We start from the raw sequence: 16,329 nt of genomic DNA on the forward strand, positions 1-16,329 counted from the left end.
AACATTCATATTGGTGACTTTGAAAGCTGTGAATATTTAAACCAGCTCTAACTTATCCCCACGGATGCAGGAAGAAGCCGTCACTGCACACAGAGTGGGAGAGGAAGGCTATGGTCCTAAGAGTCTCAGAGCGCCCTCAGCAAGACGAGGCTCAGCTGATATCCAGAGACTGAGCACCTGGAAGTGTGTTACATGCAAGCTCTAAATTTCCCAGGGAAGAATTTCCTTTTAATGGTTTGAAGGTTTTGACGACTGGCATGAGTCATGACCTACACTTCGTGTAGACAGGTGAGGGTGGCAGGTGGCGAGCCCTGCCTGTGTAGGTAGGACGTCTACACAAGAGCAGCGCTGGATGCAGCACTGAGCTGCGCATGCGCCTCTCGCTCGCCAGCCAAGCGTTACTCACCCTGAGTTTCCGGCCGAACACGTTGACTTTGCCCTGGGCTTGTTCTTTTCGGAATCTCCACTCTACCAGATTCTGCCCGTTCTCCCCGGGGAGGGTCATGTTTCTTTTGGCCACCGTAGGATTCGCGGTGCCAGCCAGAACGTGGGGCTCTGTCTGGTAGTGTGAATCTAGACCGCTGGCGTAGATGATTCTAAGGGAGCCATCGTAACCAATCTGGTAACTGTTTCTTAATTGGTCTAAAAACGAGAGAGAGCGAGAGAGAGAGAGAGAGAGAGAGAGAGAGAGAGAGAGAGAGAGGGAGGGAGGGAGGGAGGGAGGGAGGGAGGGAGGGAGGGAGGGAGGGAGGGAGAGAGAGAGAGAGAGAGAAACAGAAAACGTGAACCATCTGACAGGAGTGCATTCAGAACGGAGAAATATTTCTAAAACACCGAGATTCACTTTTAAAAACGAAAAGGGTACTTAATGATGTTGCTATGGTCTGGAGAGCTAGTGTCCCCTCAGAAATGACTTAGGTGTTGGGAACTCAGTCTTCAGTTTGTGAGGTTAGTTTTGGAATCTCTGACAATTTTAGGTAATACCTATCTGAAGGAAGTACATCACTGGACTGGATACCTGATACCAATCAACCTACCTCCCTTCTTCTCCCCCTCCATCTTTTCCTGTGTCTCTCTCTCCTTCCCCCACCTCCTTCCTGTACACCATGAGGTGAAGAAACTCTTTGACTCTGTGTTTTCATCATCAGGATGTGTTGGCCAATTGCATGGGCAAGCGGCCATGGTCTGAAACCTCTGGACGGGTACGCTAAATAAATCCTTCCTTCCATTGCTTCTGTCATGGTGGTAAAAAAGTAAGGACTACAGATGTCCTTCCAGAGGGTAACAGGGAAGCTGCTGGCATTTCATGCTATCAGGGTTTTGGTTGAAATATCAAAGGCGAGATTCAGGAGAACCGAAAAGAACCAAAACTTTAGTAGAGGGAATGAAGGTTCATCTTTTTTTTTTTTTTTTTTTTTTTTTGGATGTGCAGTGGACTAAGCATGTAGTCTTTAAATAGGCTGGGTGTCCATCTCCAGTGTCTTAGAGGAGTTCCTTCCCCTATCTGTATCTTGTTACCTTTTGTCAAGGATACTTTGGAAAGATCAGTATCCATAGTTTGCATACTCAAAATATAAAGGGATATTCTCCCCCAAAACAACTTTTAAGAAAAGGGATATATATATATATATCTCCCTCTTATATTATCAACTAGTGCCTCTGTCTCAAGGTAAGACTTTGGAATAGTATAGGATCATTCGTAGAAGAAATACAAGCAAGAAATATTACAGTTAGATGACTGTAATGGATAAGTTTTTAAAAAGAAAAAAAATGAAACAAACAAAAACAAGTCAATTCAAAGCAAACCCAAGCAGAGTAAGAGAGGTTTAATACAGGTTTTAGTAAGTATTCTGAGCTGAGAAAAAGTTCAGATATATAAATGGGTTCTTGGGATGTGGGGTAAAATCACCATGGTGTATGGCTTCAGATACCACACTCTAGTTGATCACAGCACCTCACCTCGAGTTACTGCAGTGAGGTGCCAGAGGAGAAGGCACGCTCTCAAAAACTGTTGACTGACACAAAGCCGGTAGGGGGACATGCATCTAAAGCTGGAATTAAGTTGTTATATTAAGTAACAATGGAAAAAGGCATTTTACAAGGCTAGCATTGTTCTATACACTTTATGGCCCGTGCATGCGCACATATAATACTGCCTGCAGGGCCTTGTTTCACCAGTGTCTCTAAACATTCCTGCCTTCCCTTCCCCTCATCTGTTTTTTTTTTTTTTTAAATATCTATTTATTTATTTATACAATGTTTTGTCTGTATGCCTGCAGGCCAGAAGAGGGCGCCAGACCTCATTACAGATGGTTGTGAGCCACCTTGTGGTTGCTGGGAATTGAACTCAGGACCTTTGGAAAAGCAGGCAGTGCTCTTAACCTCTGAGCCATCTCTCCAGCCCTCATCTGGTTTATCTTAGAACATGGAGGACCGCATTCCACTTTGGTCCTACCGATACTTTGCCTGTTGATCGTTTCAAACCCTGCCTTTGCTTTACCTTGAACCATGGTGTAGAAAGAATCGATGGACGACAAATTGGAAGTGATGCTGACGTCCTCGTCTCGGCTGGATGACTCGAGGTCCACCGTGATAGCCTTGTCCATATCCCCATGTAAGTTTGTAACCACTCCGGTTGGAAACGTGACATTCGTTAGCCGGCCTTCGCTGTCATAGCTGAACGAGAGAGGCATTGTCTGGTGTTAACAAGGGAATGGCGGGCACTTTTTACCTGTACATTTAAGGCCTGCCAGTATTAGCAGCACCAATTTGGAGGTGTATTTGTCTTTGTGCTTGAGTTACGCCGAGTGAGGACTTCAAACACGCTTTGAAGTAATCAGAGGCCTGTTTAACACGGAAAAATCTCACTGGTGAGAGCAAGGGTAAACAGACCAGTTCTCCATCTCAGCATTTCAGTCTTTGAAGTGTGACCAAAACCCACCTGCACATCTAATTTGCTGTTTCAAAGGGAACATGGTTGCTGATATTAAATTCCTTAGTATTCCTTCACATTTTCCGCCAAGTAGACATAATTCCGTGCTCCGTGCTTTTAAGGTTATTTTAACTAAGCCCTCCATGAGCGTGCAACATGCACACACATATATGTACCCCTGTCAGACACATCTAAAGGATTATTTTAGAACCTTGAGGCATTTTCAACACATTAACTAGAAGAAAAACAGCCTTTCAAAGACTCTTTCTGGAGAGTGTTGGGGCTGGTACCCAAACCAAGTGAAAGCTATCCCAAAGCTCTGTGTCAGTCCATCCCTAGCCTTAAGGATGCTAGACACTTCTCAGTGATTGACGTGGTCTAGGACTTTAGTGACTGCAATATCCTTCCTTAAAAATGACTGTGTTTTTTTTTTTTTTCCCAAGACAGGGTTTCTGTGTAACAGCTCTGACTGTCCTGGAACTCACTATGTAGATCAGCCTGGACCCGAACTCACAGAACTGTGTGTTTTTGTTTGCTTTTTTTTTTTTAAAGAAAAATATTTATTTTTATCATGTGTACACGTCAGAGTATGTACACATGCATGCAATGCCCATGGGACACAGGTGAAGGTGTAGGGTGCCCCGGAAGGAGTTCCAGGTGCCTGGGAGCCTCCTGACGTGGGTGCTGGCAACTGAAGCTGGGTTCTTTAGAGGAAGGGCAAGTGCTCTAACTTCTGAGCCACCTCTTCAGCCCCCATCCTCTCTGGTCTATACTGCTATTCTAGGACTGTGTGCTATCGCAAGTGGCTTATTATATTTAGCGAAATGAGATACAGTATTTCCGGACATCTAACAGTTCTTTGATATTATTTGATATTATTACATGCTTATTTTTTTAGCATACAAATATGGGAAACTGTGCTGGAGAGATGACTTAGCCGTTAAGAGCACTGGCTGCTATTCTAGAGGTCCTGAGTTCAATTCCCAGCAACCACATGATGGTTCACAGCTCTCTATAGTGAGATCTGGTACCCTCTTCTGGTATGCAGGCAGAACACTGTATATATAATAAATAAATCTTTAAAAAACAAATATAGGAAACTTATTTAAATGTTAGGGTCCATTTTAAAACCATGCCATGATGATTAAAACGTACCACAGGAACAACCCTTGACTAAGAATTCAATTATTCTGAATTTTCCACTTGTGACATCAGCAGAGAAAAATCAAAAAAGATGAACATATTATCTGAACAGGGAAAACCAAATTCAGAATTCTGAATGAAAATTTGGAAGTGTCCTTGTAGCAAGCTCAGAAGCAGTGATGGTGGAGAACGGATATTTTTAGCTGAGGGTGAAAACTGCCAGGGATGGGCAAACACACAACCACTACGAGAATCGCAGAGCAGTGTGGGACGCAGGGCAGAAAAGCACACAAATGTTTGCAGTTAGAAGGTCCCAGGCAGTGAAGACGGCGAAGACAGAGGTCTGCCCGTGCTGACCCATTAACTCGAGAGGGCTCAGGGTCAGTGAGATCTTGGGTTTGACTGACGTGGTCTGACAGCCTGCCATGCGGCTGCCGCGGTGGGAATGGGCACTCAGGGGGAAGTGAGGAGAGAAGGAGGACGAGAGAGACGAAGGCGCCATTAAGTGTCATCATTGCTTGGACTCGGAAAAGGCAGCGCCAAAGAAACAGAGCAGACATCCTTCCCTCCTCAGCCATCCCAGAGCCCCGAGCAGATTAAGCCACAAATGAAAGAAATCCAAAATAGTTTATGGCTGTGACGGCTTTCCTGAAGACATTATTGACCTTGAAACAAGCAGGCATTGGCCCGTTCACACGGCAAAGCGGAGAGGGAGAATTATGAACGAAAAATCAGTCTCAAGTAGAGGCTTCTATTCAGTATAACTCTTGCATCACATTGTACTGCTCACAGCTCCTTTGGAAATTAACAGCCTTTTGAATGCGCTTCCATAGGGATCATTCTGGACCGCAGTGGCCCTCCCCCATATAGTGAGTGGCAAGATGGAGATGGTGTGGTTAAGTCACTTGCCCAGGCTCTCACGGCGGAGCTGTCAATGGAGCTGTCAGGCACCTGACCTCAGGTCCATTGTCCATTCTGTAAATCACAGGGTCCAATTCAAAGCGGAGACCTGTGCTTTACCCGCACGATCTCACTCTCCAGCAGCGTGCCGATTCATTCCTGCCACCGAACTGCCCTTTTGCGGGTTTATATTTCCCAGCCCCATTCAATCTCAAGCAGAAACTTCACCTTTCTCCTGTAGAAAGCATTTCGCCAACCTTTGACTTGATGCTTTCATTGGCTTACCGCTCATTCTCTTTCCTTCTGGGCAGGCATTTTCCTATCCCAGGAGGTTGAGCACACGGGGATCCAGGCCAGGATGCTGAGCATTCAAACGGCAAGGTGTTAGCTTTTGGTTCTTTGGGAAATAAAAATAAAAGTAACCTTTGGAGACGGCACAGTTAGAATGACATAAGGAGAGGCTGGCTCCTCAAGGGCTCAGCTTAACAGTCTGGCCCTGGAAGTTCCGACCCTGTGCCAGCCAACAAGAGGCTAAATCTAAGTTAAGGCATTAATGGGACTAGAGTTTGTAAAGAAGGAAGGCTGGGAATGAGTGGGAGTCCTCAGGGTATCTTCATGTCTAGTTATCCATCAGTTTCTGCGCACAAGGGTACTGAGAACCCAAAGAGAATACAAAGCAGTCATATAGGTGAAAGTTTGCCTCCTCACAGTGAGTGCCCCTCGGGTCCCTAGAGGGACCAGAATGTAGGCAGAGATGTCTCCAGCTGGAGAAGCCAGTGGGGACCTCCTTGAGGAGATCTCTGCTCTCAGGCCTGGATAACAGAGATTTTCACAGGACTGGGACGGGGAGGGGATGCGGAAGCTGGAGGTAATGGAGGTCTTGAATGAAGAGCATTGAAGCTGTTAGGACTGGGAGACAGGGAAGTTAGCCACTGAGCCTTTAGTGGCTGGGTCTTGGCAGCAGAACTCTGTAGGAGAGTCAGACCTTGAGACTGAGCAGGCTTCATGTCACGGGGATGGGGCACTGGGGAATGTTGATGGAAGTCTCTGTGAGGCTGTGTGATTTCCCTCTGAGGAAGGCTTTAGGAAAGCAGCATTTAGTTAGGCTGACGATGAGAAGTACTGATGGAGCTTACCAAGAGGTGGCAGGCCAGGCTATGAGAGTTCCCTAGACTTACTGATTACCCAAAACATAGGGAAAACATCGGGACCAACACAGGGCGTTTAAGTGAAGGGCTAGCTACCATCTTTTACCCCTACCGCTTCATAAAGGAAGGGTTTTTAATTGCACTGAAGGCAGAAAGAGCCTCATTTCAAGCTGAGAGAGAACTGGTTAAAAGAAATACACTCCAGGGTTGAAAACATATAGTACCGTCCCTTGTTATCACAAGGGACACAGGGGAAGGGGGCTACTCCTGTGTGAAATTTTATGTTTTTGCTGGATGACAAAGGGCAAGCTGGTGATTGGACAAGACATGTACAAACAGATGGTGATGAATGAGGGGACCAGAAAAGCAAGGCTTCTGTTCAGATTCTACTAGGTCTCCCTAGGGAGGGTCTGAAATGAGGGTTTGGTGGCCTACTTTAAGAGCAGAAAGGACAGAGAGGGCCCCTTCGGCATGACAAGAAGAGGAAACACAGTTTCTGTGACCCATCTTGGGGAAGAGGACTTCCATGTTCTATGGCATGCTTCTGGAGTGAAGCAAGGAAGAAGAAAGGAAGGTGGGGGAGTGATCAGGATGTTTCTAGTCTCCTACCATTTAAAGCACTCAGCACAATAAAGCCAGGCCTTTGGGTGCTGTGTCAAGAACCCCCACAAAAGCAACATGAAAAGAATTCTCATCATCCTTGCTTGGTTTTTCATTTCAGTGTAGATCAATGAAGACCTTTTCATAGACCAGGACCCTTGTCAACAGAAAAGAAAATGAGTCAAGGGAGAGACTTTAAAGTGACCAGAGGATTCTGGGTAAGGCATTGAAACAAAAGAATCCGTTATCAAAAGAAGAAAATTTTCAGGCAATGTACCAGCAATAACCAACGGGAAGGCTCTGACCCTGGGAGATCAGCGACCTTCCAATCTAATCCATATACCGCCGGACATCGCTTCTGCTTATGTGCCGCTCATGAGTGGCTTGGCCTCAGTGCACCAGACTGCCTCAGTTCGTGTATTAAAGATGTAGTTTCTCTTTTATGAGCCTTTCGAATTTACAATGCAATAGGCTCTAGGGAATGTGAGCAGAACGCCGACTTCATGTTCGCCCCTCCACTCGTTGGGTAACCTCGCAGCTCCTGATCCACCGCATTGCACGGTCTTAGCTGCTCCCAGCTGACCCCTCTTCACAGAGGACTCGGCTTGGAAAAGACACTCTCCCTCAGGCTCTCCCTGACCTTTGGCTCTTGCAGCGATGGGGTACCCTTTTTTATGGCGATCTATTTATTTGACTTTAATTTTGATTGCATTTTCTTTTGCCTAGACTAGCTACTTTAGCTTTTGGAGAGCGTTTTCAAAACTCCTTTTATGTTTCTGAGGCAGCAAGATTATTAGTAAATGCCTCAGAGTCATAACCTCGATCCTCTCTCTCCTTTCCGTCCACAGACATGAAGTGTGCTACTCTTCATTTTCCTTTTATATTGTCTTTCACATACTTATGCTCCCATTCCCATGGCTGCCTTTGGACAACTGGTCTACCTGCCTCTCCCCACACTTTCTGGTAACTATCTGGAACACTATGATTACAATACTCCCGTGTTTAAGTATCTTCAGTAGATTTTCCATTGAGAGAAACACTGACTAAGCGGCACGCTTAACAGCTCTGTGTCAACAGACTATTGCTACTGTAAATTTATTCAAGTGCAAACCATTTGCAGTTCTCTAAAGCACTGGAACTTGCTTGACTTCAGTTCTGCTGTTCGGATGGGTCCTTGAGTGGAATGTTTAAGCACAGTCATAGATGGGCTTTCTCATCTTCCCAGAGTTTCTACTATTATCCGACTCTGTTTCTCGGTAGGTGTATGGATTTGCTCTTAGACTTGAATCACAGTGAACATTCCCTGAAAGAGTCATGGGCCCCGTGTTTCAGTGTGCCATCTGATAGCGTAAACTTCTGTTCACTTGAACCAATAAAAACAAAACCAAGAAAATCTACTCATTGTTGTCACCTACTGTGACAGTTTTCTCTATCGTGATAATTTAAAACAACCTAGCCATTACTGTGGTAAGGAACGCAGTTACCAACCCATCAGAGCTGAACAAGAATGCAGGAGTCATTTCCTTGATCCTCATTCTTGATGCAGGACAAGTAAACCAATAGAAAAAAAAAACAGAACAGGACTCATTTATACTTGAATGGTGGGTTGATTTGCCATTTTGATGTTAATAATAATGTGATTTGTAATATTAACCCCAAGATTTTACATATAAATATTTCTTAACAATTATATCAGAGACAAATCATTTCTTTTGAGTTCAATAGCAATGTTCTCAATAGGAAATCCTCCAAAATTGGGAAGACATTAGGAAAAGCAGCTAATATCATGATAATTAGAGTAATCAAGTGACATCGAGGTGACAGGGGAAGAGGAAATCAAGAAAGAATAAAGAAGTCACTGTTTTGTTTTTAACACAGGTTTTCTTTCAAGTGCCGAGAGGATCTTGAGACAGGGATGTGAACAGACAGGAGAGGGTGGGTTATACCTGCTTACATTTCTTTGCTTGGGTGAGTTTCCTTAGGAGGTCTTGCTCTTAAGGGACAGGCTCTAACCTGTGCTTCTTCCATGAGACTGGCAAGGGCAGCAGCCTGCCACTCTCTCTTTGTCCTAGGAAATGGATGTGTGTGAATAAAAGGGAAAGACTACGAGCAGGAGAAAACTTTTTGAGGGTAGGCATTTATTCTATTTACAAAGAAGCCTCCTTTATTACTGAGTGGCTGTGATTACCACCAGCATAATATTACATAAGATTCTCGTTTCAACAGAGATGCGATGTGTATTGTTGTTTTTGTACGGGAAATCTGGTAACTCTTAGTCAATGTTTCTTATGGGATAAGTGTTAACAGAGGCCAAGAGAAATTGGAAGAACGTTAGAGTCGCAGATTTGTTACAGTAAGGAGGAATTTTTCGTTGCCAAGAAACCTTTCATTTCATAAATAAAGGTAGTTCTGTGGCTTGCCAAGCATCGTCGTTGGGAGTGACAAAATTGGTCCTGGAGTCAAGGTTTTTACTCTAGTCGAGCATCTTTCCCATTCAACCAAAGCTTCGTAACATGGAAAAAAACAAGGAAAAAGAGAGGAGGAGAAGAAGGGGGCAAGCAGAGAATAGAAAAAAAAATGGCATAGGAGACCAAGGACACACACCAACGGCTTGGAAAACCCAGGTGAGTACCAACGAATGCAAAGATACACAGTAGCAGGAGACTATTGTGTAGTCTACTGGTTACTAGAGCATTGCTTAGTAAGTGGGTAGGCTTAGAATGCAAAGAATAAGGGAACACTGAGACCAATATGATGTCTGTTCACCATCTATGAGAGGGTAAATGGATGCTGTTCAGTTTCCAGAGGGAAGAGGAGTACAAAAGAGTAAACAAAAGGGGATCAGGGCTGGGGAGATGGTTCAATGTGTAGAGTGCTTGCCAGGCAAGCATGAAGACTCCAGTTCAATCCCCAGCACAGCAAAGCTAGGGGTTGCTATGGCTGCAGCCCCTGAGCTGGTTGTAAGCCCAGCACTGGAGAAGTAGAGATAGGCCTGGGGCTTGCTGGTCTAGTCTACTTGGGTGATCTTTAGAGCAATGGGAAACCCTGTCTCAAAAGATAGGGTGGATGGTGCCTCCTGAGGAATGACTCTGAAAGTTCTCCTTTGACCTCTGAACCTGTATGCACATACATGAACATGCGTGCACATACATATGCACACATATAAGAGATAAATACAGCAAGTGATATCACGTAGGAGAAGCAATTTGAACATTACGAAGAATCGGGTCTCAAGAAAGCGGATCCTTGAGTGTTTTTACAGGGCACTACTTTTACTTCCACAGGGAAGTGCAGACTGTCAAGTCATGATTCCGAACAGCCTCCCCTGCCACTGGTACCCAGAGCTTCTACACCCCTTTCGCTGTGACTGCATTCGCTCCTAATCTAGTTCTCTCAGTAGCTCCAATATCACATATGCATCTCAAGAACTGGTTTTTCCTTAAGATCTAATCATATATTTCTTTCTCTTTCTTTTATTATTATTTTTAAGACCATGTCTAACTAAGTTACCCGGGCCGGTCTTGAACTCATGGTCTTCCTGTCTCAGTCTTTCAAGAATTAGGATAAAGGTGTTCAACAACATACACGTTCTTACACAGCTATCTGTTCTGATCACATGTAACACAGTACCACGGGAACTTACAGTCATAACTTCCAAATCTGAACTCCCTGTACATTTCTGCTGCTTTCCTATCTATTTTGTCAACTATGATCGGAAGACAGGGAGGAGCTCCCAGAGATTGCCCATTTATTCATCTGATGATTAATTCAAGTTGTGATTAGTGCCAAGTCTGCATTCAGCTCTCCATGTCTTATTCATAACTTTCTTTTTCTCCTTGTACTTTCTACTTTCCCCCCTTAAGTCCACGCTCATGTGGTCACCAAACTGACCATGTGGCTTCCCAGTTAAATTCCCCTAATTGCACTTTTTTTTCCCCCGAGACAAGGTTTCTCTGTGGTTTTGGAGCCTGTCCTGGAACTAGCTCTTGTAGACCAGGCTGGTCTCGAACTCACAGAGATCCGCCTGCCTCTGCCTCCCGAGTGCTGGGATTAAAGGCGTGCGCCACCACCGCCTGGCTTAATTGCACCTTTTCTATCCAGTGTGGAAGATTCCCTAGCCAGTCCAAATCCTAAACATGTCATTTAAGCCCTACTTGGGCAGAACCGCACTCTCCCGAAATCCTTCCATAGTCTCATCTCCCAGTATCCCCGGGCATCATGCTTCAGTTATTCTAAGGTGCATGTTTGTTCAAATCCTGCCATGCTCAGCCTGCCCAGCCGAAGCTTAGCTCCCGCTGCCAGCTCTACCTCTTCCTCACTTAACTGAGATGTCTATCTTGCCTACTCTTGTCCCCTGTCTGACTCAGATGAGCATCCTGGTCGTCTGGCCTGTGCTGCCTGCTGAGCAACACTGTCTTAACACTTACCACACTTCCGAGTATTTCCTCACTTGTCCGGGGCCCAGCGGATGCTGGACTTACCATTTTCCAGCACTTACGTCCATACCTGCCATCATCCCTATATGTGTATGATGCCCAGAAAGCAGTGGATAAGTGGGGCATGTTCCCTGACCAAAGGGCATGGGCCAAATCCTCACCTGAGTGGAGCCTCAGGGGTTGGAAGTATTTAATAGTTTGCTAACCAATTTGCTGTTGTAATGCGGCATTTAAGAAGATCGCCTTTTTCCTTGAGATGGTTTAACTACTCCTTTAAAGGGTGGCCCAGAAGGGCAGTGCCAGGTGGGACACACCCATACGGGACTGACTATGGTTGAGGGGATGGCTTTGTGAGGTATGCCTTAACATTATATTAAAAAGAACTCTTCATTAAATCAGTAGGATATAATTGAAGTGATCTCTTATGGAATACGCACATAACAGATATGTAAGTAAAGAGAAACTGCTGGTTGTAACCCATCTCCCTCGCTCTAAGTTAAAACTGATCACTGCGTATAGCCACTGTGACCTTCCTTTAGGTTTTCAGTTAGCCATCCTAAATGCCTTTTGGTTTCTATAGGAACAGTCTGATCCACTCAGATTCATGTAGATGGAAGTAGTGGAGGGCCATGCTATTGCTCCTCATCACAACATTCTTGGGATTTGGGTTTTAGTTCCATAGTCTGTATCCTCTGAATGGGAAGTACTGTATGTCTGCCTCTGTAGGGACCTAGCTCTTTTTTTTTTCTTTTTGAGTTTGTCGTAGAATGAGGTCTTTATTTCATCTGATGCCAGACTAACATTCATTACTTGCTTAAATTTAAATCTATCTATTTATTTAAAAACCAACACTTTTTAGTTTTTGATTTCTATATACATTTAAATCAAAGGCCTACTTATGGGGGAAAAAAATCTTAATTTTTTTCAGACTTCTTTCCTTACCATATACTTAAATAGGGGTGAACACTTGAATCCTTTTTAGGTAGAACTAGAAAGTGATATTATTTTTTAGAAGTAAGAAATAAAAATCTGATTATTTTTATGGCTATGCACAAGACTTGTGGCATGGCATATTTGTGGAGGTCAGAGGACGGTGTTTTTGGTAGAATCATTTTTCTCCTTCTACCTTTACACGGGCTCCAGGTATCAGGACATCAGACTTGGGTAGCAAACACCTTTAGTTGCTGAGCTACCCTGCTGGCCCAAAGCAGTATTTCCTTATATCAGCTCTTGTCCCTCCTCTTCCCTCCTTCCCTCCCCCTCCATGTGTCCCCCTTTCAGACTCACAGGCTGATCAAGCTTTGGGATGGACTTGCAGTCAATGCATGAGTGGTTTACACGATGCAGCAATAATGGGATGTCGTAAGGAACAAAGGCGCGTGGATGATGCCCCACCATCTAATCTCTTTCTTAACGTTGCCCTTTCTTGATCTTAGGTCAGAGTTCAGAAGAGAAGGGTCATGTCCTCAACATCTATAGGCTCTAGATGTCTGGAAATGACTCCTGGGCTTTCGCTGCCTGCCACACTTCCCTGGGAGAGCTGCAGGGCGAGTAGGAAGGAACAAGGGCTGCTATGCGGGCTTCCATTTTACCACCTCAGAAATGAGCTGGAGTTGATGCACAATTCCAGAAAATTCTCAATTGTCAATCTGTAGCTCTGTGGCAACGAAAAGGGAAAGCTACCCTGACCCGTCGTCCACGTGAATCTCTTCTCAAGCGACCATGTAAAGTGGTGCACATGTGTCTTGCTCTTTGGGTAGATTATCTGATGAGTGCTTTGCAAGGCAAGTTGATGAAGTGCCTGGCGAGGCTATCAGAGCACCTACCCGATGCAGACACTAGGCTTAGAGAGTGAAGGCCACAGTTAGAAGCTGAATTACTCATCTTTGAGCCATTAGGAAGTAATTTAGCACCTGAAAAGCATTAATTTGCCGAATGGATCACACTGAAGGAGTTAATGTAGCTTTGCTGCAATGGCCACGTCTCCACACTGGAGCAGACACGCTGGCCTCTGAAGACTAGCGCTGTTCCCGCTTGTTTAATCTGGACTACAGAAAGGAGTTGGAATAAATCAAATACTGACGAAAGTATTGCCTTAATAGTGTACTGGTGAATGTTTGGAATGTACCTTAGTGACGATATTCAATGGTCTACACAGTTCTGACTTCCTGCTTCAGGCAAGACTTTCAGAGAACTAACCAAAATAGCAGACAGTGGAAAGAAGTGCTAGAATTTCCCCATGATTTTCAGTTTTCTGCTGATAAAATTGCTCCGAAGTCAGTCCTGAGTCCCTAAATGCTGTCTCTCACAAAGAAAGAGAGACGCGGGGACTATCAAAGGGAGACTGAGGGCTATTCATTGTAAGTAGCATTATTTGTAAAATGGGGACTTAATTCTTAATGCTGTTTGTGGACAGAAATCACAATGACCTGCGGTTTGTCAGATGGTTTCAAAGGAGTGATCCTCAGTTCTGTCAGGTGGAAGCCATCTCTAATCAGCCCCTACCTCAGCCGTGATCAGAGGGATGCCTGCCTAAGAACACAGCACGACACCATTGTTGGGTGATTCCAGCCGCTGCCCTGTCAACAAGCAAGGACGCATCTTTCTTAATTTGACATAATTACCCTTGAGTTTTGCTACTTTATTTGTGCCTTCTGTAGACTGTTTTGTATTAGAAAGTGTCCTACGGGTGCCATAGCTAGCATTTTTACCCCTTTCTTCTTTGAGGTCCCTTTTCCCGTATTCTCCCAGGGTATCAGAATAGGTGGGGGTGGGTACGTTATATGTCTGTGCCATGGGCACGGAGTTGGGTTCATTATGAAGAAATGATTCAGAAGCTCATTCTGAAATTGCAAAGCTTGAATGAGGGACAATAAAGAACCCAAACGAGGAGCTGGAGACCCATATATGCCTTCAGAAACGGGGAAATGTTGAAACTCATTTATTTGCTCTGTAAATCTGAATACAGCTCACCAAAGATCACACGGCTCCACAAACACAGAGCTCCAAATATTCAAACTCCCAAGATGGGAAAATTGCCACTAACCTGCTGCTATGCATGTGCAGATCAGTTAGAATTCATATCCCCCCCCCCTCCGCTAACGTTTTCTTCTTCACCCAGAAGAAGCGCCTCTAGAAATGCCGAAACCCTTGTATTTTATGTGGGCAAGCGAGCAGAGAGCTGTGAAATGTCATTTCCTAGTAAATAATTTATTCCATCGCCCAATTCCATACCCCGGATTTGCTTTTGTGTGCACTCAAGTGTAAGAGCTATGGTTTTACTCTGGGTATGAGCTTGTTAAATAATACATTTTTAGCAGGTGAGATCCTTGTGGTCTCTCTGGAATTACTTTAGCTAAGAAATTATAGCATAGGGCAATGGCTTAAAGAGTAGGACGTGTTGCCAGGTGGTGGCAGGGTGCGACTTTAATCCCAGCACTCGGGAGGCAGGCAGAGGCAGAGGCAGAGGCAGAGGCAGAGGCAGAGGCAGAGGCAGAGGCAGAGGCAGAGGAAGAGGCAGAGGCAGAGGCAGAGGCAGAGGCAGAGGCAGAGGCAGACAGATCTCTGTGAATTCCAGGCCGGTATGGTATATGGAGCAATTTTCAGAACAGCCAGGATTGTAGAGAAACACTCTGTCTGAAAACCACTACCACAAAAACAAAATACTCAAAACGAAACCAAAAAAATAAAGACACGCAACTAGGCTTTTTAGAGAACAGTCACACAGTGGGCCTTCAGTCACACAGTGGGCCTTCAGTCACACAGTGGGCCTTCAGTCACACAGTGGGTCTCCACAGTCACACAGTGGGCCTTCAGTCACACAGTGGGTCTCCACAGTCACACAGTAGGTCTCCACAGTCACACAGTGGGCCTCCACAGTCACACAGTGGTCCTCCACAGTCACACAGTGGGCCTCCACAGTCACACAGTGGGCCTCCACAGTCACACGGTGGTCCTCCACAGTCACACAGTAGGTCTCCACAGTCACACAGTGGGCCTCCACAGTCACACAGTGGGCCTCCACAGTCACACAGTGGGCCTCCACAGTCACACAGTGGTCCTCCACAGTCACACAGTGGGCCTCCACAGTCACACAGTGGGCCTTCTTTCTACTGTACAGTGAGTCAGAAGTCATAGCCAATCACTTAGAGATAATTATTCAACACCCGAGACATCAAAGCTGAGTGGAAGCCATCAGACACTGTATTCTAGTGGCATGTCCAGAAAGACTTTAAAAAGAATCACAATAGGGACAGAACAACCACAAGCACCACAGAAAGAAACCGCTACAAGTCTGGTTTTGGAAACGAAGGTTTTTATGCTAAAGAAACCATCCATATACTCTAAATTAGAGTCACTCACCTATCTTAGTGACTGATAAGAACCTCAAATAGGGAATCAGCCCCTCCATCCTCTCTCAACACACCATGTTTGCACTGGGAAGGAGAAATGTTTGCTTTCTTTTTAATTTTTTTCTTTTTTGGAGGATAATTTTGTAATTATATTTATGTACAGAAAACTTAGTGGTGTACACATGACCCAGTTTACTGGCAAGTTCTCTGGCCTTCGCCTTTTCCAGCTTGGCAATGCTAGCCACAGACTTTAGATTCAGTATTTTTCCTCCCCAGTGGTGGTGGATCTCGCGGTAATTGGGCCTGACAGCTTCCACCAGCTTAGCCAGAGTACCTTACTCTTCCGAGTTAACCTGTGCAAAGGCCAAAGGGGTGCAAGTCTCCCTGTGGACCAGCTGCCCCAGCCTGGCTTGCTTTCCTCCTGATGCAATAGAGGACTGCCATCTTGGGGGTCTACATCATGGGCTAGAACCACCTGCTGAACCTTCCTGTTCTCCACCAAGGTAGTGACTGTATTGACTCCTTCTCAAAGGACAGGAGGTTTCTCAATGGGGACATCCCCTTAGCCAGCAGCCTTCTTCTCAGCACTTGCTTCTTCTTCTTGCTTCTTCTCCTGCTCTGTCTGTGGCCTGTAGCTACGGGTAAGCTTAAGAGGCTGGGTAGCCATTTGCCAGTCCAGGGCCTGGGGGATCTGTTACTGCCAGGAGCTACTCTCAACCTCTTCCAGCGGACAGCCCTCTGTGCCTGCAGCCTGATGCACGGGGAAATTTGACAAAGCACGTAAGACCTCTTCTGGGTTGGATGTCCCATCCAGTGCC

General features: G+C 45.2%; 1 protein-coding gene across 4 annotated transcripts in view; it reads right to left on the minus strand.

Moving 5' to 3' along the window:
- The window catches only part of Tenm3 (teneurin transmembrane protein 3), a 448,945-nt gene that overhangs the window by 23,749 nt on the left and 408,867 nt on the right, over positions 1-16,329 (minus strand). For all 4 annotated transcript variants that reach the window (XM_041673596.1, XM_041673595.1, XM_041673594.1 and 1 more), the window contains 2 exons: positions 2,501-2,676; positions 407-642 (listed from right to left, as the gene is read on the minus strand). In XM_041673596.1, the coding sequence (XP_041529530.1) occupies positions 407-642; positions 2,501-2,676 (412 nt within the window). The remainder of the gene's footprint in view (positions 1-406; positions 643-2,500; positions 2,677-16,329) is intronic.

Source organism: Microtus oregoni, unplaced genomic scaffold (assembly GCF_018167655.1).
Source record: "Microtus oregoni isolate MIOR12 unplaced genomic scaffold, Mior012 000024F_ref0000369, whole genome shotgun sequence".
In the NCBI taxonomy this organism is placed as follows: Eukaryota; Metazoa; Chordata; class Mammalia; order Rodentia; family Cricetidae; genus Microtus; species Microtus oregoni.